Source organism: Diadema setosum, chromosome 4, assembly GCF_964275005.1.
Source record: "Diadema setosum chromosome 4, eeDiaSeto1, whole genome shotgun sequence".
Taxonomy (NCBI): domain Eukaryota; kingdom Metazoa; phylum Echinodermata; class Echinoidea; order Diadematoida; family Diadematidae; genus Diadema; species Diadema setosum.
This window is the reverse complement of record NC_092688.1, coordinates 29,438,782-29,462,279: the sequence shown is the minus strand read 5'-3', so window position 1 is coordinate 29,462,279 and position 23,498 is coordinate 29,438,782. Positions and strand designations below refer to the sequence as shown.

Genomic DNA, 23,498 nt, shown 5'->3' with positions numbered 1-23,498 from the left:
TAAAGTTTACCTGCAAGACTCTCTTTTGACAAATAACTTCACATAAGTTGCTTGGATTACAACCTAACTTGGGTCATAGATGCACTGGGGGTACCTCAAAGAGATTTTCCCCAGTGACTGCTAGAGTGCGGGGTCTTCATACGTTTGTACGCCATTTACCATTGTTTTGTGAGCGCAAGGGGAGCATTGGATGACAACGAGGCGGTAGATTCACCCCTCGTGCTAACACATTAGCAAACGAGCAACCGAGGAGCAGCCAAAATCAAGTGCGTACTCGCGTAAAAGTGTAGAAATGAATACTTAGTACGCAAAGTCCGCCATTACTAAGTGGTATATGGCGGCCCCCATGAAATCACTGACTCCATTGTAGAGTCTGCCCTCTAGTGGTGGGGAGGAGAAAAATCTCTTTGGGGTACCTTCATGTTATGGTGCCGTTGGAGGTCACAGGATAAGGTCAAAGGTCATACGTTAAAGTTTACTTGCAAGACTCTTTTATCACACGTAACTCAGCACATGTTGCTACAATGGCAATCAAACTTTGGTGATGGTAGATGTCTCTTGGGAAGTTGAAGGTTACCACATGGTCACAGACAGGGGTCAACAAACTTTTAGGGCCCAATGTTAAGTTTTTAGGGCGCATGTCGTTTATGGCTCATAACTTTTGATCCCTTTGTCCGTTTGTGACCAAACTTAGATGGAAGATGTCCCTTGGGGAGGTGAAGGTTGTCACAAGGTCAAAGGTCACAGAAAGGGGTCAACAAATTTTAGGGCCCAATGTTATGTTTTTAGGGCACGTTTTGATTGTGGCTCATAACTGTCATAACAGACAGGGGTCAACAAACTTTTAGGGCCCAATGTTAAGTTTTTAGGGCGCATGTCGTTTATGGCTCATAACTTTTGATCCCTTTGTCCGTTTGTGACCAAACTTAGGTGGAAGATGTCCCTTGGGGAGGTGAAGGTTGTCACAAGGTCAAAGGTCACAGAAAGTGGTCAACAAATTTTAGGGCCCAATGTTATGTTTTTAGGGCACGTTTTGATTGTGGCTCATAACTTTTGATCCCTATGTCCGTTTTTGACCAGACTTGGATGGTAAATGTCCCTTGGGGTGTTGAAGGTCACCACAAGGTCAAAGGTCATAAGCAGGTCAATTAACTTCTGGGAGTTATAAAAAATATTAATTCCTTGTACGCGAATGGGCGAGACACAATTTGGCACTTGCCTTGTTTTGATAGAAAACTCTCCAGATATTTCATCCAAAATGTGCACCAGATTGTTGTATTTCAATTCTGAAAACGCAAAATCTCTCTCCCCCGTTCGGTCCTTTTCCAAGAGACTTACCAGTATACTTTTAGATTGACAGACTTCAAAATGTTTCATCTATCATCTGAATTCTAAAAGCTCCTCATATGCATGGCAATCGATCCTTGAGGACGGGGACGGGGAGGGGGCAAACATCATATCTTTTTGTTCCCCAATTATTCCTGAAATGACGAAAATAGCAAAACCTTTGTCGCGTCTGGTCTTTTTTCCAAGAGACTTACTGTACTATGTATTATTAGATTGACAGATTTCGAAATCTAAAGTGTGCACCAGGTTTGCCATTTCAGTTTAAAAAAAAAAAAAAACAGTTCTGTTGGATGGAAGGGGATGCCTTCTTTCACTTTAACCCTTTCCCGGCTTGGTTTCACTTTAAATACTGTATAACACTTTTGGAAGTGACATACAGTCAACTTCGGATACCTCGACGTCGGATAAGCCGAATATCACTTACCTCGGAGGCAAATGGAAAGTCCCGATTGTTCCTATGGAGTTTCCGTGTGTTAAAATTCGCGTAGCTCGAAAAAACTAACTCGAAATTCGGTTACCTCGACGTGAAATCTCATGTCCCGACCTTTATTAACTTATTGTTTTTCCCAGCATGTTGCTCGAAGTGAAATTCGAACATCACGCACGCAACATTTTCTCCCCGATTAAGCACGCGTGAACAGCGAAGATATGTCACTAATCTTTTCACACTCGATTGTAAATATTTCGAGACAGATCGCGCTCTCAAAGCAATACACGGCTGGCAAAAAAAACACCCCAAAACATCCCCCACACCTACCTTCACACATACACGGTATGCACATAGCACCCATGCCAATGGAGTGCTTACAGTAGCACTACGATCTGCCCCAGCATCTCCTTTTCTTTAATCACTGTGTTCTGATTTTGCGATTGTGATAGTCATACCGCGCGCGTAGATTTCTTGACCGCCTTGGCGCACCTGCTTAGGTGTTGACAGTTATATCACTGTCCAAACATCAATCTCCTGCTAAGTGCTTTTCCTTTCATGAAGTTGGATAGACTGCCGGAGCGAATAGCGAGAATATGAATTGCGTAACTTCAATTTCCAAAATGTGAAGGAAACTGGGTACAAATTCTCTTGGCAATAGACTTCTCTGCCATTTTCCTTTGGTCGAAGAGAGCAGCACGTGTATCACTTTCGAACATGGCAACGAAGCGAAAATTGAACGCAAAATCGTATCAGGAAAAATACTCAATCCTCACATTCATGGATGAAAATCCAACATGGAAGAAAAAAGATGCCGCGGCAAAGTTTAATGTGAAGACCAACACACTGTCGGACATGATAAAAAACCGCCACAAAATTGTGCAAGCAGTTGAAAATCCTTGTGATGCTCGGAAGGGCGTCAAGAGAATGAGGCAGATGACATTCGACAATGTGGATGCGGCTTTGATCACGTGGTTTCGGCAAAAGGAATCTCTGCCCGATCTCCGGCTTGATGGGGAGATGCTGCTTGAAAAAGCCAAATACTTTGCCAAAGAATTTGGTCATGAGACAGCTCCCTCACAGAGCTGGATTGAACGTTTCAAAAAACGACACGGAATAGGCCACATCAAAAAGGCTGGAGAAGCTGCTGGGGTGGATGAAGAGCTTGTCCAAGGCTGGAAAGATGGAAAGCTGACATATTCTGAGGCGTTATGACCCGAAGGATATCTACAACGCCGATGAAACTGGTTTATTTTGGCAAATGTTACCAGAGAAGTCCCTCGGTTTTCAGGGCACTACCGTGGAGGTAAACAGCAGAAAACACGTGTCACTGTTCTAGTGTGCGCTAATATGGATGGCAGCGACAAACTCCCCCTCTTTGTCATCGGAAAGAGCAAGCGACCATGCGCATTTAAGAACGTGAAAAAGCTGCCAGTTGCCTACGAAGCCAACAAAAAGGCCTGGATGACGGGAGCATTGTTTGAGGCATGGCTGAGGAAACTTGACGGCAAGATGGAAGAGAGAAAGATCGCAATGGTAGTCGATAATTGTCCAGCCCATCCTCATATTAAGCTGGACAACATTGAACTTGTGTTTCTCCCACCAAATACTACCAGCTTGACCCAGCCAATGGATGGTGGTGTCATCAGAAATTTGAAACAACACTACAGGCACATCCTTGCATTCCGAAGATTTGCAGCGGCAGATGGGGGAATTCCCTTCAAATGGGACCTTCTTGACGCTATCATCGCTTTGAAGACGGCATGGAACAAGGTGTCCCAACAGACAATAGCCAATGTGTACAGGCATGTTGGATTCGTTCTTCCTTGTGAGCAAGTAGAGGAAGATGGAGATCGCGGTGAAGAGGGAGGTGTTGAAGACGCACAAGAATTTCGCGGCATCTGGGAGAGATTGGGCGACCTCTTCCCGCTACCTGCCATGGAGAAATACGTAGACGTGGATGCAACAGACACGGGCGTCGAGCTCTTAACGGATGACCAGATTGTTGAAATCACAGGAGTCCAAGAAGACGGCGAGAGCGATGACGAGAACGGTAATGGTGAAACTAGTAGCCAACAGGGGGAGGATTGTGTGCGCAAATCACCTTCGATCAGTGAAGTGTGTCAAGCTCTGAATGTGATCAGGCAGTTTGACATCTTTGAGCAAACACCAGCTGAGCTGCAATTGCTCGTGGAGAACTATGAGTTGTATCTCATGAGTAATTATAAACATCAGAAAAAGCAAACCAACATCACTGACTATTTCGCTGTTAAGGAGTGATGAGAGACAAATGTGATTCGTACATATGTTTAATTCAAAGCCACAAAACATGTTTCTAATGAACTTCTGTTAATGTTTCATACCTATTACTAAAATTATCTAGGTACTGATCATGCAAAACCTTCTCCGTTCTTAAGATCAAGCAACTTTAATGCTTTCCCCTCCATTACTTCACGCTTTTCTGTGTACTGACTTATCCATTAAATACAACGGGAAAATATAAATCTGTAATGTAATGTAATCTAATCACTTACTGTATCGCTGTTACGGGATTATGAGTGACGAGACAAATGTGATTCGTACATGTTGTTTAATTTCAAGCCACAAAGCATGCATGTTTCCGTCGAACTTCTAAATTTGTCATACCTATTATTGAAGTAATCATGCAAAACCTGCTCCGTTCTTAAAATCAAACAACTTTTCTATGACTTCCCCTCCATTACATTACGCTTTTCAGTGTACTGACATATCTATCATAACGACGGGAAAATATAAACCTGTAATGTCGGATTTTAACGTTTGCTTTCATTGTACCATTTGCTGTCTCATACTTAAATTAAGGCTTGGCTTTGCATGTAATATGATTTTAAGTGGTGACCTCATGAAACAGAAATATTAAACATGACGTAAGCAAACGTATACCCAAAGTTGTTTGAACGTAAAACTCGACCTTTGGGTTTCATTTATTTCAGTTCTTGCCTTTCGAGTGATCAATGATCGTTTCTGAAAATACTGTACATTTATGATACAAAATATTTCAACCTCGCCCTATGAACTCGTAGGCCAGTTTTCGCTTAATTTTGTCATCGGTTCACCTGCTACGTCTATGAATAGGCAGAGTACTGATTCTAATTAATGATGACCTCAAAACTATTAACAGACTTTATGAGGTCAGACGTGTACACTGAAGTTCTGTAAACTTTACCCTGTTATGTCTTGTATCTTACTTGAGTTTTCGGTAATTTAATTTTTTCCCCCGTCAAGCAATATCGTATAAGATTGCTTCTCTTTTTTTATGTGAACAATCACTCTTTGTTAAATGCTTATGATTACAGTAGCAATGTTGGTACTCAGAAGTGGTAGACTGAATGTGATCTTGCGATATTACTTACTTACTGCTGATTGCGGCTGTACATGTATTACATCTGGTTTTGTTTGAATTTGCGTTGTACTGTCTGCCTCGAGTCACCCTCTACGCGACCGTTATTCTCCCAATCACGCATACACGCATACACATACATTGAATGATGTTCGCCACGTGCACGGTGCGTTACCGTTCTCTACACTTGTTTATTGCGCCAGTTTCTCATCCATATAACAACGTGTTCGTCTCGTCAATACAGCATACATAGCTACTGTATGGATACGTAGTAGTACATAGTAGACAGACACGCGGAAGACCGCTGCGGAGCAGTGCGAGATTGCCATCGCTCCCTGTAGCTCCATGTGCATGTTTTCACCGGACGTAAATATCAATGATTGTCACTGTTTTTTTGATGAGCTTCGTGTTACACTTTTAAGCCATCAAACATGTGTTGTGCGTAATATTAAAAGTTTGCAAAGCTAAAAATGTGATTCTTGTGATTCTTAATTGTGTATCTGTCTGCTTGGTAAGTCTAGTTTTCGACGGGTTCCTCCGCATTATTCTGTAGACACATCACTTCCACACGCAGATACAAATACATGTACATTCAGCACGCATTTCTTGCACTCGATTACGTACCGGTATTTTCTTGTTTTTATGGTGATTGGTGATTCAATTGTCCAGCAGAAAATAGTCTTGATTGAAGAACATCGATTTCCATTCAATTTATTCATTTTCAAGTCGACTCCATTCCAATTGGTAAGCATGCAAACAATCGGTAGGCATCATAACAGATACCGTGTTGAACATCGATAAACATCGGATACGTCGAAGAAAATTCGACGTACTCGTACCTCGAATTTCACGTACCTCGAACCATTTTCTTCAGTCCCGACTACTTAACACAAAAATGTGTTAACGAGATATTTCATTTGTATTTGTATTCTAAGAACGCAAAAGCCCCCTTCGTATGCAGAGATGTTGATCCTGGAGGAGGGGGATGGGGCAAATATGTCATTTTGTCCCCCAATAATTCCCGAAATGAGGAAAATTTTCTTTCTTTTTTATTTATAGAAAACTGTCCAAATATTATCCAAAGTGAATTTCAATTCTGAAAATGCACAATATCTCTTTCTTCGTACCTTCCCATGTTCAGTCCTTTTCCTATAGACTTATGACACATTTTAGATTGATATATTTCAAAATGTTTCATTAAAGTGTGCATCAGATCTATTACTTCAATTCTAATAAATCTAAAAATCCCCTCGTCCTCTTTAAATCTAACTCTTCCCCGCTCGGTTCCCATCCATTGATTAAGACTCTACACACTTTGGGGATTGACTATTTTCCGAATATTTTACAAAAGTGTGCATCAGATCATTCTATGTCAATCCTAAAAGTGCAAAAGCTCCATCGTGTGGGACGTCCCACACCCTCCCCCTTCAACTGACAACTTCCATGTGTCATTTAGTAGGCCTACACAGTGATGTCGCACACAAAGAACTTGAGCTGAGATACCACGATTTACTCATTCAGTTTACTGATCTGGGAATATTACTTTTCTTACTTTTTTGATAGGAAAAATATCCAAAATTTCACGGACAAAAAAAAAAATGTGCACCAGATCGCTGAATTTCACGTCTGAAATGCAAAATCTTCCTCGTGTGAGAGGGAGGATACCCCCCTCCCACAACCTTCCCCCGCTCGGTCGCTCCGCTCCCTCGCACAGCCAACATGTTTTTACCTACCATGTCCCTCTCAACCCAGGTGTATAAATGGGTACCCAGAATGCTAGGGCAATAATAATGGCAGGGCCCTCTGGTAGAGGAGTGCCAACACTGAAGAGGCTACCCTGGATGAAGAAGACATTATTATTATGATTATAACTTTATAGATGACAGAATATTTGGAGTACCTCTTAGGATTACTTATCTAGAAGGAAAAATAGTTACAGGATACAGCCATCTAGGTATTCCCTGGTCGAGAAAAAAGAAAAAGTTAACCTTTTTAATGCTCAGCTCAGCATACTTGGGCTTCTTATCCAATCCATGTTTCTTTTTTCTTTCTTTGTTTCTTTCTTTCTGGGAGTCATGAGACTTGGTAGGCCTGTGGAATATTGTGTGAGATGGCTTTATACAGCATGTCCCACAAAAAATGCTAATGACACTCTAGATGAGTATAATTTGAAAATTACCAAATTATATTGTATATAATTTTATAATCGTAAACTAGCATTTATTTTGTACAACTGGCTTAAATTCTAGAGATATGAGCCTTCTTTCAGCACTCATCAGAAAACCTCTCAATCCAAGTTTCGTTATTACGTTGAATAAAGAACATAGTCCAATTACGTCTTCATTCACTCTTATTTTATTTCCTTTTTTAGATTTTGGGCCCACAACTTTGCAGGCCCATACTTAAATTTGAAAAAGAAAAAGGAAGGTTTAAGAAAATTGGCACGATATCTTAAATAAAACATGATATCTTCAATCTAACATAAAAATTTTACTAAATAATAACTCCAAGGAAAGGAATTAACTTTTTTTTTTAATCCATGGTCTTATCTTGAAAAGTTCGATTTTTTTTTCTAGTTTGTATTTACATTATTTACATTTATTCTTCTCATAAGCAAAAATAAATTATGTGTAAAAAAAAAAAAAAAGATGTTTAAAATAAAATCCAGAAATGCTTCATACATTCTTTGTGTTATTATCATCATAATTATTGGCCATTTTTTTCCATGACTGGGGAAATTTACATGTTGAAAGGTTCTTTTTTTGTAACTAAATTATGGCCGAGCTGATCGACCTTCAACTTGATGCCCGTCAAGGCACAGGCATGTCTGTGCACGTTCAGCCATGTGGATGACAGCTCAACAGACAATTCTTGTCCTCCGCAGAGCCCTGAGTTCATTCCAAATCCTAGTTTTCATGTCTTCGAGATCCCTAGGGTGTGGTGTGTGGAATACTCTCTGTTTGAGATAACCCCACAGTCAAAAGTCCAGGGGAGTTAAGTCGGGGGCATCCCACGAGACCGACACCCACGAGTCATACGGTCCACGAGACCGACATCAATAATAGGTCCATGAGTCATACAGCCCTCGAGTTATACGGCTCAGGAGTCATACAGCCCATGAGTTCGACACTACGCACAAAAGGCTCATGAGACCGACACTAAGCAAACATAGCCCACGAGACCGACACTAAGCAATAAAGGCTCATGAGACCGACACTAAGCAAAGAAAGCCCGCGAGACCGACAGTAGGCAAAAAAGGCCCACGAGACCTACACTAAGCTAAAAATGCTCACGAGACCGACACTAAGCAAAGAAAGCCCACGAGACCGACAGTAGGCAAAGAAGGCCCACGAGACCGACAGGATAAACAGCGCCATCTACAGGTCAATCACCTATACAGGGTGTTCCATGAACGGAAAAATAACATACTGGCGGTTGTAATTTCGTCACGCTATCAATTGAAAGATGGTGACCATCTACATAATTATGAACGACATCAAACATGTATTTCTACATACTTCGGGGGGGGGGGGGGCAATATTTCTACATACTTCGGGGGGGGGGGGGGGGGGGCAAGTGTGTCAGGGAGCGACATTGTTATCAAGTAGAAAAATAGAATTGTATTCTTCATGCCCCCCCCCCCCAAAAAAAAAAATAGAAGAATTAGTATTCTTCATCCCTCCCCCCCCAAAAAAAAAAAGAGACCAAAAAAAAAAAAAAAACCCCACAAATGAATTAAAAAGAGGGCAAGAACGATGTATGGATTAATTTTAGAGCTTTAATAATGCCATCGTGCTATTTTAATAGGCTTTCCCAGGTTTTAGCTAGAAGATGGACAGGATATAATTTTTAGCTCTTCTCTTTACCGATTCACTAGTTACATTTTTGTACTTATTCTATTTTAGATATTCTACCCTCCTGCTTGGAAGTTTTGCAGTAAGATCTATTTGTAATTTTCTCTGTAACTATAGTGTAATGCTACTGATTAAAACGTTTTATATCGCAGGGATTCACCTCAATTTGTGGCTTGTGTTATTCTCCTCCAAACAGTACATTTTTTCGTGAAATACAATAGCTGTTTTCCAAGATGCATCTAATTTTTCCCGAATCCCTTACGGTACCTTACTAGACGATTACGTTATTTTTTTATTTTGAATTACTAATTCAACACCCTCGCAGCTTTACTGTGGAAAGATCTGTTACACACTTTTACTGTACTTTGTTCATTTTTTTTCACAATCAAACACCCATGCAAACACAATTAAAGATCCTGATCATTTCGGGGGGGGGGGGGGGGGGGGGGGGCAACTGATGGGGTCACACCCTGCCGGAGATGGCAACTCTTCTTTTCCATCTCTGATATCTTCCTATATGCTATTATCAGGACACCCTATACAATTTATTGGTCTATAGGTGACGCTGTTCATCCTGTCGGTCTCATGGGCCTTCTTTGCTTAATGTCGGCCTCGTGAACTTCTTTTGCGTAATGTCGGTCTCGTGAGCCTTGTATGCGTAGCGTCGGTCTCGTGGACCTTTTAAGTGTAGTGTCGGTCTCGTGGGCTTTGATTGCTTACTGTCGGTCTCATGAGCCTTTTGTGCGTAGTGTCGGTCTCGTGAGCCGTATAACTCCTGGGCTTATTTTACTTGATGTCGAACTCGTGGGCTTTATTTACTCAGTGTCAAACTCGTGGGCTGTATGACTCGTGAGCTGTATAACTTGTGGGCTGTATGACTCGTGGGTGTCGGTCTCGTGACGTGCACCCGTTAAGTCAGGGGAGGTGCTGGCCATTTGACTGGGTGACCCATGCCGATGACCCAGCCAGGAAATGCCTCCTGTAACCTGTCTCTGATGCGGACACCATCCTGGCACCACCACACTCAGGGTACGCTGCCATGTCTGCCTTGTCCATGGATACAGACGATGGAGTTCTGGGATAATACAAAACTTGGATGGAGAGGTTTCCTAATGTGTAATGAAAAAATGCTTGTATCTTTGTGATTATTGGACCATATCACATAAAATTTCATCCAGTTATAGAAAATGAATTTTAGTTTACGAGCCTAAAGATATAAACATTGTAATTTTGATATTATGCCCATCTAGAGTGCCATTAGCATTTTTTTGTGGGACACGCTGTACACCCAGATTATATCCTGACAGCAATGATTTGCAAGTGACTTGTGCATTTCTTGAGTGTACTCCAATCTTATTGTAATTTTTCTAATTTGATCTTAATTTTTCTGATTTCATACTAACTTTTCAGGTCATTGAGGTCACTGACAGGGGGAGGAAGAGGAATGCTGCATCATCATGCATTATAGGATCCTGTGATTTTACTGTACAGATAGTTAGTTGCATTGATAGGTGAATGCTGGTTACTAAATACTGGTTGGATTTCCATCTGTTGGACCCGCTGACAAAAAAACCCAAAACAAAACAAAAACAAAACAGGATATCCAAACAGCTCATATCTATTGAATAGCACGAGAATAGAGTACCAAGATGAAAGTTTCAGACTACTGCTGCAATAACCTTCAAGATGGCCGACTCCCGTGAACCCAGCCCACCTTTCAGCATGCCACACTCGGTCCAGTCATATCAGGGCTCATCTGCTGATGGTGGGGACAATGAGTCAGTCATGAGTGACCTGTCTTGGGACGGGACACCTGATGAGAACATCCTCAGTGGGTCAAGCAGAGCAGCTACTTCATTGGCCATTCATGAGGAGGAGGAGGTGCCCACTGGTCTCAGGTTTGCACTTTTCATATTCTCCTTTGCATTTAGATTAACCTGTCATTGAAGTGAGGGCCAGATATATGATGATGGACAAGTTCTGACATGCAAGTTTTGTCACAGAAGAACTATTTGATGAAAGAAGTGTCCTAGTAGAACTTTGAAACCCCTTCAGTGGTTTGATCTAAAGGCACAAGGTCCTGGTGATTTACTCAAAATGTGTACGTGGGCGCACGCGGGGCAAGTTTCCTATAGAGACGTACGCTATCAACTCCTCTTTAGCACTTACGCTTTGGCCCATTTCGCCGAGTCCGAAGAAGTCCAATCCACTGTAGTCGGTGCTCCGATCACAGTTTGGCTCGTGATTCGGCTGAGGGGGATGACAGCTTCAGCAAACTTCTTTTGTAATCTCATAATAAGAAGCACATATACACACACCCTGGCATTACTACAGACTGCATGATGCTCAGAGAAGACAACAAAGGCAACATTACTTAGCAACAACTACTCGCCTTATTCTGGATGACAGCTCACAGGGCCGGCAGAGCATTTTCAAAAGTGGGGGTCCACTTCCGGGTTTCATGAGCTAACAAGTGAAAAAAAAGATCCTCAGGTCATCTCCCCTTCCATTTCCGGGTGTTTTTCAGCTGACAACCAAAAAAAAAAAAAAAAATGTCTTCAGTGGAAAAAAATAACCTTACCACCCTCACACTTCAAGATCTCTATCTACAACGTATTTCTATTTAGTGCCACTTACGTACTTCCGGGTTAAAAAGTGTGGGGGGCCCAAAGTGATGATGCCCACGGCCACCACGGTTCTGCCGGCCATGGCTCAACTTCGGCAATCTTCATATCAATGCTAACAGTGATCTGCAGTATTATCAACAGTGCCCTCTACGCTACCGGGACTGTGCGCCTTAAACAATGTTTGATAATGGTGTAATTTAACAATTTAATACCAAGAAGTTGGGCTTTAACAAGATGGGTGTTGAGGTATCCAATGTTGGACCCTATACTTTCTCCCTAGTAGCTACTTCAGTCATGTGACTTGATGTTACTGAGGAACTACATGTTAACAAACATCTTCTTCATAAGTGAAATGAGAAGAATCATTGACAGCATGTACTTGCGTAAATTTCTAAATGGAATGGGAAAAGTCTTCAAGCAGAAACTTTAAAGGGATGGTGTAGTTTTGGTAGTGATGGGGCTTCAGGTTTCCATCTTTTTTGGTGAGATGAGAAACCTGTTATGAAATATGAAAGAGCACTCAATTCTAAGAGGAATTCAAAGTTTATTTGATGAAAATTGGTTTTGACTTGGCTGAGATATCCAAAAACAAAATGGTCCTTATAAAAAGCAGGATCCACCTTTTATTAATGACCACCCACTTTTACTTTTCTTTTACATCTTGGCCTCTTCAAAACCAATTTTCATCAAATATTCTAATGCTAGGGTTAAAAAAATGTATCAAATGGTGATTGACCTTTATAAATATTGACCTTTATAAATTGATCTAGAAAGGTACACATTTTGCTTGTATATTTACATTGTACATGATGAATAGAGGTGGTGATGTATGCATAGCAATATGATTTTGATTCCAGCACAGGGATTGACAAGGTGCATGTTCTCATACAGATAAGATGCCATTAAACCCAAGAGAAAATCTAGCATTTTAAAGCCTCCATCATAAAGTTTCGCCAGAGGCATTATGTATTCAGGCTGTTCGTCCATCCTTCCGTCTGTTGTAGCATCCATCCATCTGTCCAACCATCCATAATCAATTTTTTGGATACCATAACTTCCAAAAGAAAATTGAGGTATCCGAATGGAAGTTAGCATATATGAGTGGGTGAAGTTGTGACTATCAGCTTTTGCGACCACATGCTCAAAGTCGCAGGTCAAGGTCAAATTATCAAAATTTCACAATTTCCTCCATATCTATGCAATGCCTGAAGTTTCTTCTTTTTTTTTTTCCTCAGAACTTAGGCTATACATGTATACTGTATTACGAGATACAGATTCTCTGGGGAAAGTTTTGTGCCATGGTGTCAAAGGTCAGATTTGAGCTCAAGTGAAAATGCAAAAATTTCACTTTTTTTCCATATCCCCAAAATGGCTCAAGGTATTTTCATGGAACTTGGTACATATAATATGCATATTCTGCCTAGTAGTGATTGTCTTTTGACTTTTTGGGGTCATGGGTTCAAGGTCAAGGATCAAAATTCAAGGTCAAAAGCTCAAACATCTATGCTCAAAACATCTATGCAATGCCTGAAGGTACATGTTCTTGAAAACTTAGTGTGTACATACATGTATTACCAGATAAAAATTCTCTGGGAAAGTTTTGGGCCATGAGATCAACGGTCAAAGGTCAAGTGAAAATACTAAAATTTCACTTTCTTCTCCATATCTTAGAAATGGTTCAAGGTATCATCATGAAACTTAATACAAATGCATGTGTACTACCTGACAGTTATTCTCTTGAGAATTTCTGGGCCATGGGACTGAAGGTCAAAGGTCAGGTCAAAATGCTGTATTGTTCTGTTTAAATCTGAAATTACACTGTTTCTCTATACCTTGGAGAATGCATAAACTTAGTAAAACTACAGGCTGTAGGGATTAACTGCACAGTGATTCTGTAGGGAAAGATTTTGGCCATGGGGTCAAAGGTCAAGCAAGAATGTTCATATGTCACAATTTTCCAATATATTTTGAAAATGGCTCAATGCATTGTAATGAATATGGATGTTAGTACCAGTTAGTGATTATTTTGATAATTGTGGGTCATGGGGTCAAAGGGCAAGGGTCAAAGGTTACATGAACATGTTCAAATCTCCAAATACCTTCTCTGTACAATGTAGCCATTCATCCAAATGAAACCTAGTTCAAGGAAAGTACATGTAAACACTCAATACATAGTGACACACATGTCATTTAAATTGTTTGGGGTTTTTTTTTTTGCCAATTATGTGAAACTGTCATCTGACATTGTCAAGATATACAGTACTCTAGACATAGTGGGAGAACAATACATTATGGCAGAGGCATACAAGTACCAGGCACCACAGCACTTACATATTACACTTTCCCATCTTTTAGTTCAACTCTACAATAAACACTGTGTATTAAAGTTGATTGCGCATTATATGTCAAATAGTCAGCTAAGCCCATGAAAACAAAAAGTCCCAATTACACTCATAGCCTTACATGTGTTATCCCCCTGTTCATGACAATTTTTGTTACTACATTGCAAAGTTTATGTTAAAGTCACTGTGAAAATGCATCAGGCACTTATTATTTTGTTTTCACAAGACTCCAGACTTGCTACACACCCCAATTTTATCTCCTCTCTAACCCTCTCTCTCTCTCCTGCCCCTCTGTGTGCTCCAGACTTGCCGACACATAATTACCATTCTCTTCTTGTGACTGAAAGTGACTTTACGCTGTGTTGTATGAGTTAAAAATTCACATCTCACTTTATGGGGGGGGGGGGGGGACAGGAGCCTAGAAATGAGTTTCATGCTGTTGCAATGCCAACTACTAGACATGGATTTATTTTTGATTTTGCATTATTCTCTTGATAAATCTATAAAGAAGATGAACTTTTGTATGTTTGAATGTTTGAATAAGAGGTGATATACTGTGAAAGTGGAAATTGTCGCAGTGTGGAAATTTTTAAAATGCATTTGTGATTTCATGTAACCAGAAACTAGCACAAAATTAAAGCATGTGAATATATTAGCTTGTTCAATATGCTACTTGTTATAGTCTTGATTCCGCGGAATTAAAAACATGAGAAATTCATTGCACTTTGAGGGTAATTGTAGAGCTGTCACATGATAATGAACACTCTCATTGACCTGTAAATCCCTCAGGTTTCTTGAGGATCCTGATGGGGACGACACCCTCATCATGGACAATGGGGAGCTGTACAGCCAGTTGTCTGAGATGGAGGAAAAGCTTAAGATGGCCGGAGAATTTGGCAATGCCCTACTAGAGGAAAACCAGGAGTTGCGATCCATGCATCAACAACTCCAGCAGGATCTTGGAGGCAAGATAGAGGTGAGAGAGTTGAGAATTAGAATCATATTGTTCCGGTCATCCTTTGCATAGTCTGAGAAAGATGATGGGTGTACATCATATATTCACAGCAGGTATGAAATACAGTGTAGTGAGAATTGCTTGTCATGCCTGAATGTCATGACTTTAGTGAATATGTGGTGTAGAGCCATTGTCTTCCTCAGACTGTAAATTCCAGGAAATTTTTAGAAAAAGTGGTGGAGGCATGTGAAGACAATCAAACAGATGGACTCAGAAAGCACTTTTGAAAGCAGTCTGGTTTCTTTCTAAAAACCCCAAAATCATTGCATAATCAACCCAAAATTTCTGAACTTCGTGGGTGAGCTTGTGGGTGTGGTGATGTGTGATACCCCCCTCCCACACCCTTCCCCCGCTCGGTCGCTCAGCTCCCTCGCACAGATATTCCAAGTGCCTCCCCACCCACCATCATTACACTCATCATCATATTTCCCTATAGCTATTTTATTTTTCAATTTTCTTGATTTAAGTCAAAGCAATCATCCCCAGTGGCATCGTTCCTATTACAATGGAACGTTCTAATAGGCATTTTGAAAAAAAGATTACCCTGACGTTACCTGAATGTTGCCATGGTAACTCTAGTTTGAAAGGCTCCTTTAAAATGGGGCTTAAGATATAGAAGTGATTGATAAAGAAAGATGTTTTACACATAAGTAAAAGAGTCAGTTCAGGCAATGGAGATCATGTTTTCATGGACATATTGTGTAAATACATGAAGCATGACCAGAAAATCAAAATCAATTACCTAGTGTTGGCTGCTCTGAATATGTAGACCTTGAGACTCAATATTTCCACCAGAGCATGAAATTAACCTGCATTTATTGGTTCCCGGTATGCATGCAATCTACATCTACTGTGAAAATTTCTGGACCTCGATTGATCCAGTTCTGGCTTGTAGATCTATGTGGCATTGTGACCTACTTTAGAAGAGCAGGACTTGACTCAAATTGTTCCATTTTCACACCTTGACTACATTAACCTACCTATCTGAGGCATGTTTGAGCTGATGATGAAATGTCTATGCATGCATTGTGTAATGCATTTGATGAGGATAAGTATTGGCAAATGGAAAATCGTGCATTTAGTGAATATAGTGTGCATTCAAAGGGGATGGCTAGTAACTGATCAGTGGGAATCAGTGGGAATGCTGGGAGATTATTATTCCAATCCTTTGGGGGATGATTGTTCCAATCCTTGTGGGATTCATTTAAGAGTACATTATATATCTATTGATGTGTGAAAATTATTTGCTTCAGAATGGTCTCACATCCAAGTAATGTGCAGTTTAATCGCCCCATCACTGTACAGGCATGCTAACCTGGAAACATTAAAGGGGCATAGTCCCGGTAGTGTAGAGGGCGCTGTTGATGATACTGCCGATCACCGTTAGCATTGATATGAAGATTGCCGAAGTTGAGCTGTCATCAAGAGTAAAGTGCGTAGGTGTTGCTAAGTAACGTTGCCTTCGTTGTCTTCTCTGCGCATCGCGCAGTCTGTAGTAATGCCAGGGTGCGTGCATATGTGCTTGTTATTATGACATCACAAAAGAAGTTTGCTAAAGCTGTCATCCCCTCAGCCGAATCATAAGCCGAACTGTGATCGGACCACTAACTGCAGTGGATCGGACTTCTTCGTACTCGGGGAAGTGGGCCAAAGCTTAAGCGCTAAAGAGGAGTCGATCGCGTAGGTCTCTATAGGAAACTTGCGCCGTGCGCCCGCGTACGCATTTGACTAAAACACCGGGACCGTGCACCTTTAAACTGCACATTACTTGAATATGAGACCATTCTGAAGCAAATGTACTCTTAAATGAATCCCACAAGGATTGGAACAATCATCCCCAGCATGCCCACTGATTCCCACTGATCAGTTATTAGCCATCCCTAAAGAGAACCAATTACAGTGAGTTTTAGGTTCATTTTATCGGTTCGTTAGAGAGAACTGAGTTAGGTGATCCGAGTATCCTTCCGATCACCTTCTGTATCTGTACGGATTCTTTGTTTTCCTTCTTCTTTATTTCTGGACAAAATTTGTGTATCGGTTAGCTCAAAAAGTTCTCTTTCTATCAATGTCAAAATTATACCATCTATGTATCATGTCCCAAAGACAACGGGTCAAATAAAATCATAGTGATCAGTCGACCGTGACGTCACTATGACGTTATTATATGAAAACACATTCTCATTCATATCTCATTAATGGAATGGAATTTTTCAATGAAATTTACGTCACATATAGTTCAAATTAAGCTGATTCTACTCATGTTTTCAAAATTCATCTATACTCTTAAAACGTGCGAGTACGCGCGCGTTGAAATATTTGTATGCTCAAATCAGACCATTTGGAGCATTTTTTGAAAAATTGAAAAAATCGGACGGACGCGTACGCGCGCGCCCATATACGCACGCACAGCTCATATGCAATAGAAATTTTCCCGTTTTTTCACACAGATCGGATGTCTGAAATGTCAAGGAATATTTCTACCAAGTTTCAAGTCAATCCGACTCAATATGACGTCATACGGGCCCGTCAAAGTTGTAATTCCGCGCGCGTCAATGGCGATATACAGTGCAATTATGCCAAAAAAAATCGAAGCCACGTGCCATTTTCAACCAAGTTTTTTGACGTGATGCCGACGTCGTATGAAAAAACAAAGGGCACTCTCACGATAGCACAAAGTCTCAGCTACAACATATTAAAATCTGGGAAAAATTCACCAAAGCATAAGTGAGCTAGTGCTCAAAAAAGATAGTCATGTCAATTTTCACTTCCAGAAAAACTGCTCTCCCATAGAGATAACACGTAAACTGGTAAAATTTTACAAGGATACATTCAATCCATTTTTACGAGGTGATGACGTCATCCAATCAAAATTTTGTAATTATAAATATGAAAGTACATTTAATAAGTTACAACATACTGAAAACTGGGTGAAAATTGGCAAAGGATAAGTGAGATACGCTCGAGTGAACTTGAAATTTGATGACGTCATTTTGAAAATTTACTTTTTTTACTTTACTAAGAAATTTGATATCTTTTAATCATTTTTTCAGTATCGCCAACCCATGAAATGATATGTACAACTCATCAGCTTTCAAAATATGTAAAGAAAATGGGGGGTCACCGTCCATCCTGACGAGTAAAATCAGATTTAAAATTAATACACAGGGCCTATGGAGCATGAAATAGGTCAGTGCATAGCGCATCCGACTCGTAATCCTAAGGTCCCTGCCAATATTCTTTTTAAATTTTTTTAAACACTTTTTTTCTTCTTTTTCTTTAGTTAGTCTTAATCTCTCTTCCTAACTTTATCTTTTTCTGGTTTTTTTATGCTTTTCCTTCAAATTTCGATAAAATAACTTAAGTTTTTCTTTATTTTTCTTTCTTTCTTCTACTTTCTATGCAATAGATCAACAACAACAATGGCTATCAACCCCATATTTTGCACATGTTTAGTTCATGTCACGTACATTATTTCATAAAATAACAACTACTTGATCGGACACCATCTTGGGTATGTAAATTAGGGTCAAAGGTCATAAATGTTTCATCCTGTATCTTGGTGAATACATGTCCTATCTTTCCCATATTTTGCACACACAAAGACCATATTACAAGAATCATTTCCCAAAATAACCACTTTTCGCTCAGATGCCATCTTGTCTGTGCAAAGTGGGGTCAAAGGTCATATGTACTTTTTTCTCTATCTTCGTTATGACGTGTTATCTCTATGGGAGGGAAATTTTTCTAGATGTGAAAATTGACATGATTGCTTTTATCGAGCACTAGCTCACTTATCCTTCTTTGAATTTCTCCCAGATTTTAGTATATTGTAGCCAATTTAATACTCTTTAAGTTTTGTTCATCAAGGTTTTAATCAGATGATGTCTTCACCTCGTAAAAATGGATTGAATGTAACCTAGTGAAATTTGACCCATTTGCGTGTTATCTCTATGGGAGTGCAGTTTTTCTGGAAATAAAAATTGACATGATTGTCTTTATCGAGCACTAGCTCACTTATGCTTTGGTGAATTTCTCCCAGATTTTGATATGTTGTAGCTGAGACTTCGAGCTATCGTGAATGTGCCCTTTGATTTTTCATACAATGTTGGGATCACGTCAAAAAACTTGGTTAAAATTAAAGCTTATCTTCGATGTATTGAGATATTTCTTTCTTTCTGCAACTTTCTTTCCAATAACTCAAGAAAAACAGGCCCTATCACCCCCATATTTTGCACATGTTTAGTTCATGTCACATACATTATTTCATAAAATAACAACTACTTGATCAAACACCATCTTGGGTATGTAAATTAGGGTCAAAGGTCATAAATGTTTCATCCTGTATCTTGGTGAATACATGTCCTGTCTTTCCCATATTTTGCACACGCAAAGACCATGTTACAAGAATCATTTCACAAAATAACCACTTTTTGCTCAGACGCCATCTTGGGTGTGCAAAGTGGGGTCAAAGGTCAAATATACTTCGTTTTGTATCTTCGTTAGTGTATACGGAATTCGATACCAAAGATGGCAGGTCTGACTCACTTTTCTAAATGAGATTCTAAACATCACACGGCTGCAATGTCCCCTAACAAAGATGAAACCTGTATGGTCATGCCTAATGGGATCAGGACTCAAATCATTGATTTTCGAATACATCGGATCACCTAATTTGTCAACTTGATGACAAATTCCAAGTCTAGTTCGTTTTTTGTTTTTGTACATTGTGAAAAATATATCAATCTATTACCTGCATATGGGGGGGGGGGGGGCAGAGGGCACTTCATACATCTTGCAAAGCTAGCTTTTTCCTTTTTTTTTTTTTACTTAAATAAATCCTTTCAGACTTGAATAAGTACTAATGCACATATTTCAGATCAAATATGTTAGCTCCATTGTGTCTGCATTTCAATCACTTTAGAAATTGATCTAGATGGAGTTGTACATATATGGGTAATTCCATGAAGTTGGGGCAGTGTCCATGTAGCATCGTGATATTTGAAAAATACATTTCAGCATAACTCAATATTAATTATGCTATACATTTATTGTTTGTAGGCTTTACATTTGCATTGAGGCCACACATTTTCTTGGAAACTTTGTGCCATTCAGACTCAATTTTGATGAAGTTATTAAACAATATGTAACGGTGTCCTGTAGCATCGTGACGTGTCCATGTAGCATCGTGATATTTTAAAATTTGGTCTTAAAGAGACAAATTATGGCAATTAGCTTGACCAAAATTTGATGCAATATGCATATTTACTAGATTAGTCAGATAGCTAAATATCTCAAATTTCCTGTACACAGTTTAAATTTAAAAGAAAATTACAAAATGTATCACGATGCTACATGGTGTCCTTTTTTGTTACATTTGGTGGACACCGCGTAGCATAGTGACACATTTTGTAATTTTCTTGTAAAAGTAAAACTGTGGAAAGGAGAGTTAAGATATTTAGCTATCTGACTAATCGAGTAATTATGCATATTATATCAAATTTTGGTCTAGCTAATTGCATTAATTTGTGTTTTAGGACCAGATTTTAACTATCACGATGCTACATGGACACGTCACGATGCTACAGGACACCGTTACATTTTTTTTAAATAACTTCATCAAAATTGAGTCTGAATGGCACAAAATTTCCAGGAAAATGTATGGTCTCAATACAAATGTAAAGCCTATAAACAATATATGTATAGTATAATTAGTATTGAGTTATGCTAAGATGTAACACTTTGTGCCCCAACTTCATGGAATTACCCATACGTACATGTACATGTATGTGTGTACTTTGTGCATGATGCTTCCAAGCTCGATACACATGTTTTGTTGCATGTCTAAGTTGAAACTGATAGTGGTGTAGATACAAAAGCCAGAGAGAAATACAGAGATAGAGAATTTAAGTGCAGAGATCACAGATATTATTTAACTACACAAGTTATGTACATGTAGATAAAAAAAAAAGAGGGGTTATGGATTGACAGGAGAGTCAGGGAACTAATTGGATCTGTTCTAATTGGATGGAATACCAGGAAATACTTTGTCCTATCGTGTGCATTATCTTTTCTTATCTCATTAAAAAGCCTTGTAGTGATTATCATTCATAAAGAGATGTGGGGCTAGAGCAGATAAAAAGTGACCATTGATTAGACTAAGTTGTATGCACATATAATGGGCCCGAATTCACAAAGGTACTTTCGATTTAGTCTTTTGATAATGCAATTTCAGTCTTTATAGGTAAATTTTTATATCACTGACCCCGTAGGCCAAAAGACATCCAATAATCAATGCATGCTGACACACTAATGTCACATTTAAACCATGGAAGCAAAGGCAATATAAGAAATGTTTATACAGTGTATATGGGTGACTAAATCTAACATGTGAAACAGAAACAAACCTTTTTGCTTAGATAACACTGCACACTTACACTGGTCTGACAGTTCATGACCAGTAAAAATCACTGTTGGACCAGTAACTTTTTCAGGAACGGACCAGTAAAAGATGGAAAAATTGGGTACCTACTGGTCCGACAAAAAGGTCGGACCAGTAGAAAAAATGGGTTAGTGTGCAGCCCTGGCTTAGCAGCCAATTCAGATTTCTAAAACCTGTGTAATGATTGCAGCTGTGGACACCGAGTACAATATAAACTAACATTAGATTGCATACTAAATGAAAGTTCATGTTTATATAATTTGAAGAATTGCTCAAAACATAGGTTATATATCTTCCTGTTGTGTAGAGCACCCAAAAGACCTAGGAAATATTTTACTGCATTTGGGCCGTGATGCAAGAAAAGGGCCCTTAGGGCATAAGATAACGAAAATGACTTTTCACTGCCACATTGTAGAATGAACTCTGACGTATTTAGATATATTTGCAAACTGTTTTCTGAAATTCCACTCCTAAAAAAATCATGTTTTGTCCAATCCTGCCACTTTTTGATGCACCAGTGCATCATATGTGCACACAACATGCTATCTGATTTTTTTTGTGCCTATTGGTTTGTCAAACTTCCATGCCATTTTATGGCATTTGTGCGCAACAGCACTATTCAGGGCCCTTTTCTCACGTCACGGCCCATTTACCGTACTTGGTTTTCATGGGAAATTAATGTTTCAAAAACTTTGTCACGCTTCCAATCATACCCCCATTCCACAGAGATTTTTTTCTCATCGGTCACTTCAGAAGCAAAGTTTTTGCTTCTGGCCACCCACTGAAGTGTATCGGATCACAGTCTGATGAATCTAACTTGTATTGGTCGACTATCAGGTCAGTGTACTCGGACATTTAGGGCATGATCCAATGAGGCAAAATTGTCCAATAAGACCAGGCGTCCACTAGGGCGCGGACAAGATGCGGAAAGCAAATTTAGTATTTCGCACTCATTCGGCAACCCCTCTGCACATTCTTCAAAGAGTCTGTTCACTGTCCTAAACATGTCCAAGCGCTTCAGCACCTTCAGGAGAGAAAATTTCCACGTTCAAATTTTGATCGAGACCAAAATTTGGACATGGAAATGAACTTTCTGACACCTTTGGCAACTTGTCATCAGGACATTGTCAGGATATCTCGCTTTTCCGTAACTCTTCCACTCCTTCCACAAACGCTTCTGAAAGAATCCTGTGGTGCTGGCCGCTATGCGAATGAAAGCAGAAGACATCCGGAATGTTTTAGGACAGCACAGTGCCGATGTGGATCAAAAATTGCAAGTGCGGACATTTGAGGTGAATACATGAAAGAGTCAACAGATTCCTACGAGCAAAAGGATTTTCAAGGTGAAAAATCAATACAGCGTTATGCCTATGAAACATAAAAACACAGAGAAGCAGCCTCACCTCTATTCCTCTGATGAGGAACAGGTAAATGTCAGCATTTCCCGGCGTCCAATGAAGAAAGCAAAGCAGAAGGTAGTGGATACTTTGTCAACAGTAACTATGAAGAAGAGGAAACAGCCCCTCCACTCTGAGTAAACTTTTTGTGTTGTTTTGTTCTTTTCAGAAATGATTTTCATTTGGGGGATTTTTAATAGTTGCTATTACAATGTACATCGTTTTGTTCGTTTCAAATGTGACCGCCCAGCTCAAAACCCACAAAAGTCTAACTAGGTCAAAATCTTTTATTTTTATTTTTTTGTATGTCAAAGTACTAAGTTCTAAGCTTAAAGAATTATTTAACTTGTTAGAATTGGGCCATTCTAACCCATTCAAAGGGACCAGGACCAGTGCTATCTGAGTATCTCTGACAGCTTCTATTTGAAGCAATAAGGCAAAGTGAATTTCGGCTGGTGTGACCTCCATGACGGCTAGCAGTCTAATGAGAAAAATCAAAAGTCGCCTCCCAATTTATAACCTTGCCCTATTTCCTTATACTGTCTGCATATCTAACTTATGCTGTTGGCAAGTCATCCTGATTGTCCTCATTCATGATTTTACCACTCCTGGTGTAATCCTAGATGTGTCCGCACTGTCTGGCTACTGTTAGCATATTCCGGGGTATTACG

The 23,498-nt window shown here is 39.7% G+C and overlaps 3 protein-coding genes across 3 annotated transcripts in view; all 3 read left to right on the top strand.

Moving 5' to 3' along the window:
- Positions 1 to 2,491: 2,491 nt before the first annotated feature.
- LOC140227781 (tigger transposable element-derived protein 4-like) lies at positions 2,492 to 2,989 on the top strand. The gene has a single exon (XM_072308179.1). It carries the CDS (start codon positions 2,492 to 2,494, stop codon positions 2,987 to 2,989), a length of 498 nt encoding a protein of 165 aa, XP_072164280.1.
- A 135-nt stretch (positions 2,990 to 3,124) lies between these two features.
- On the top strand, positions 3,125 to 4,054 carry LOC140227780 (tigger transposable element-derived protein 4-like). Its single transcript, XM_072308177.1, has one exon. The coding sequence runs from the start codon at positions 3,125 to 3,127 to the stop codon at positions 4,052 to 4,054; it is 930 nt and encodes a 309-aa protein (XP_072164278.1).
- Positions 4,055 to 10,432: 6,378 nt separating this feature from the next.
- The window catches only part of LOC140227098 (uncharacterized), a 274,166-nt gene continuing 261,100 nt past the window's right edge, over positions 10,433 to 23,498 (top strand). Inside the window, 2 exon segments of the mRNA XM_072307526.1 lie at positions 10,433 to 10,905; positions 14,766 to 14,952. Of these exon segments, the coding sequence (XP_072163627.1) occupies positions 10,694 to 10,905; positions 14,766 to 14,952 (399 nt within the window). The 5' untranslated portion in view covers positions 10,433 to 10,693.

Bases quoted from the DNA above. Each gene is read 5' to 3' on its own strand.
- LOC140227780 (XM_072308177.1), top strand. From the start codon at position 3,125: ATGGATGGCAGCGACAAACTCCCCCTCTTTGTCATCGGAAAGAGCAAG.
- LOC140227781 (XM_072308179.1), top strand. From the start codon at position 2,492: ATGGCAACGAAGCGAAAATTGAACGCAAAATCGTATCAGGAAAAATAC.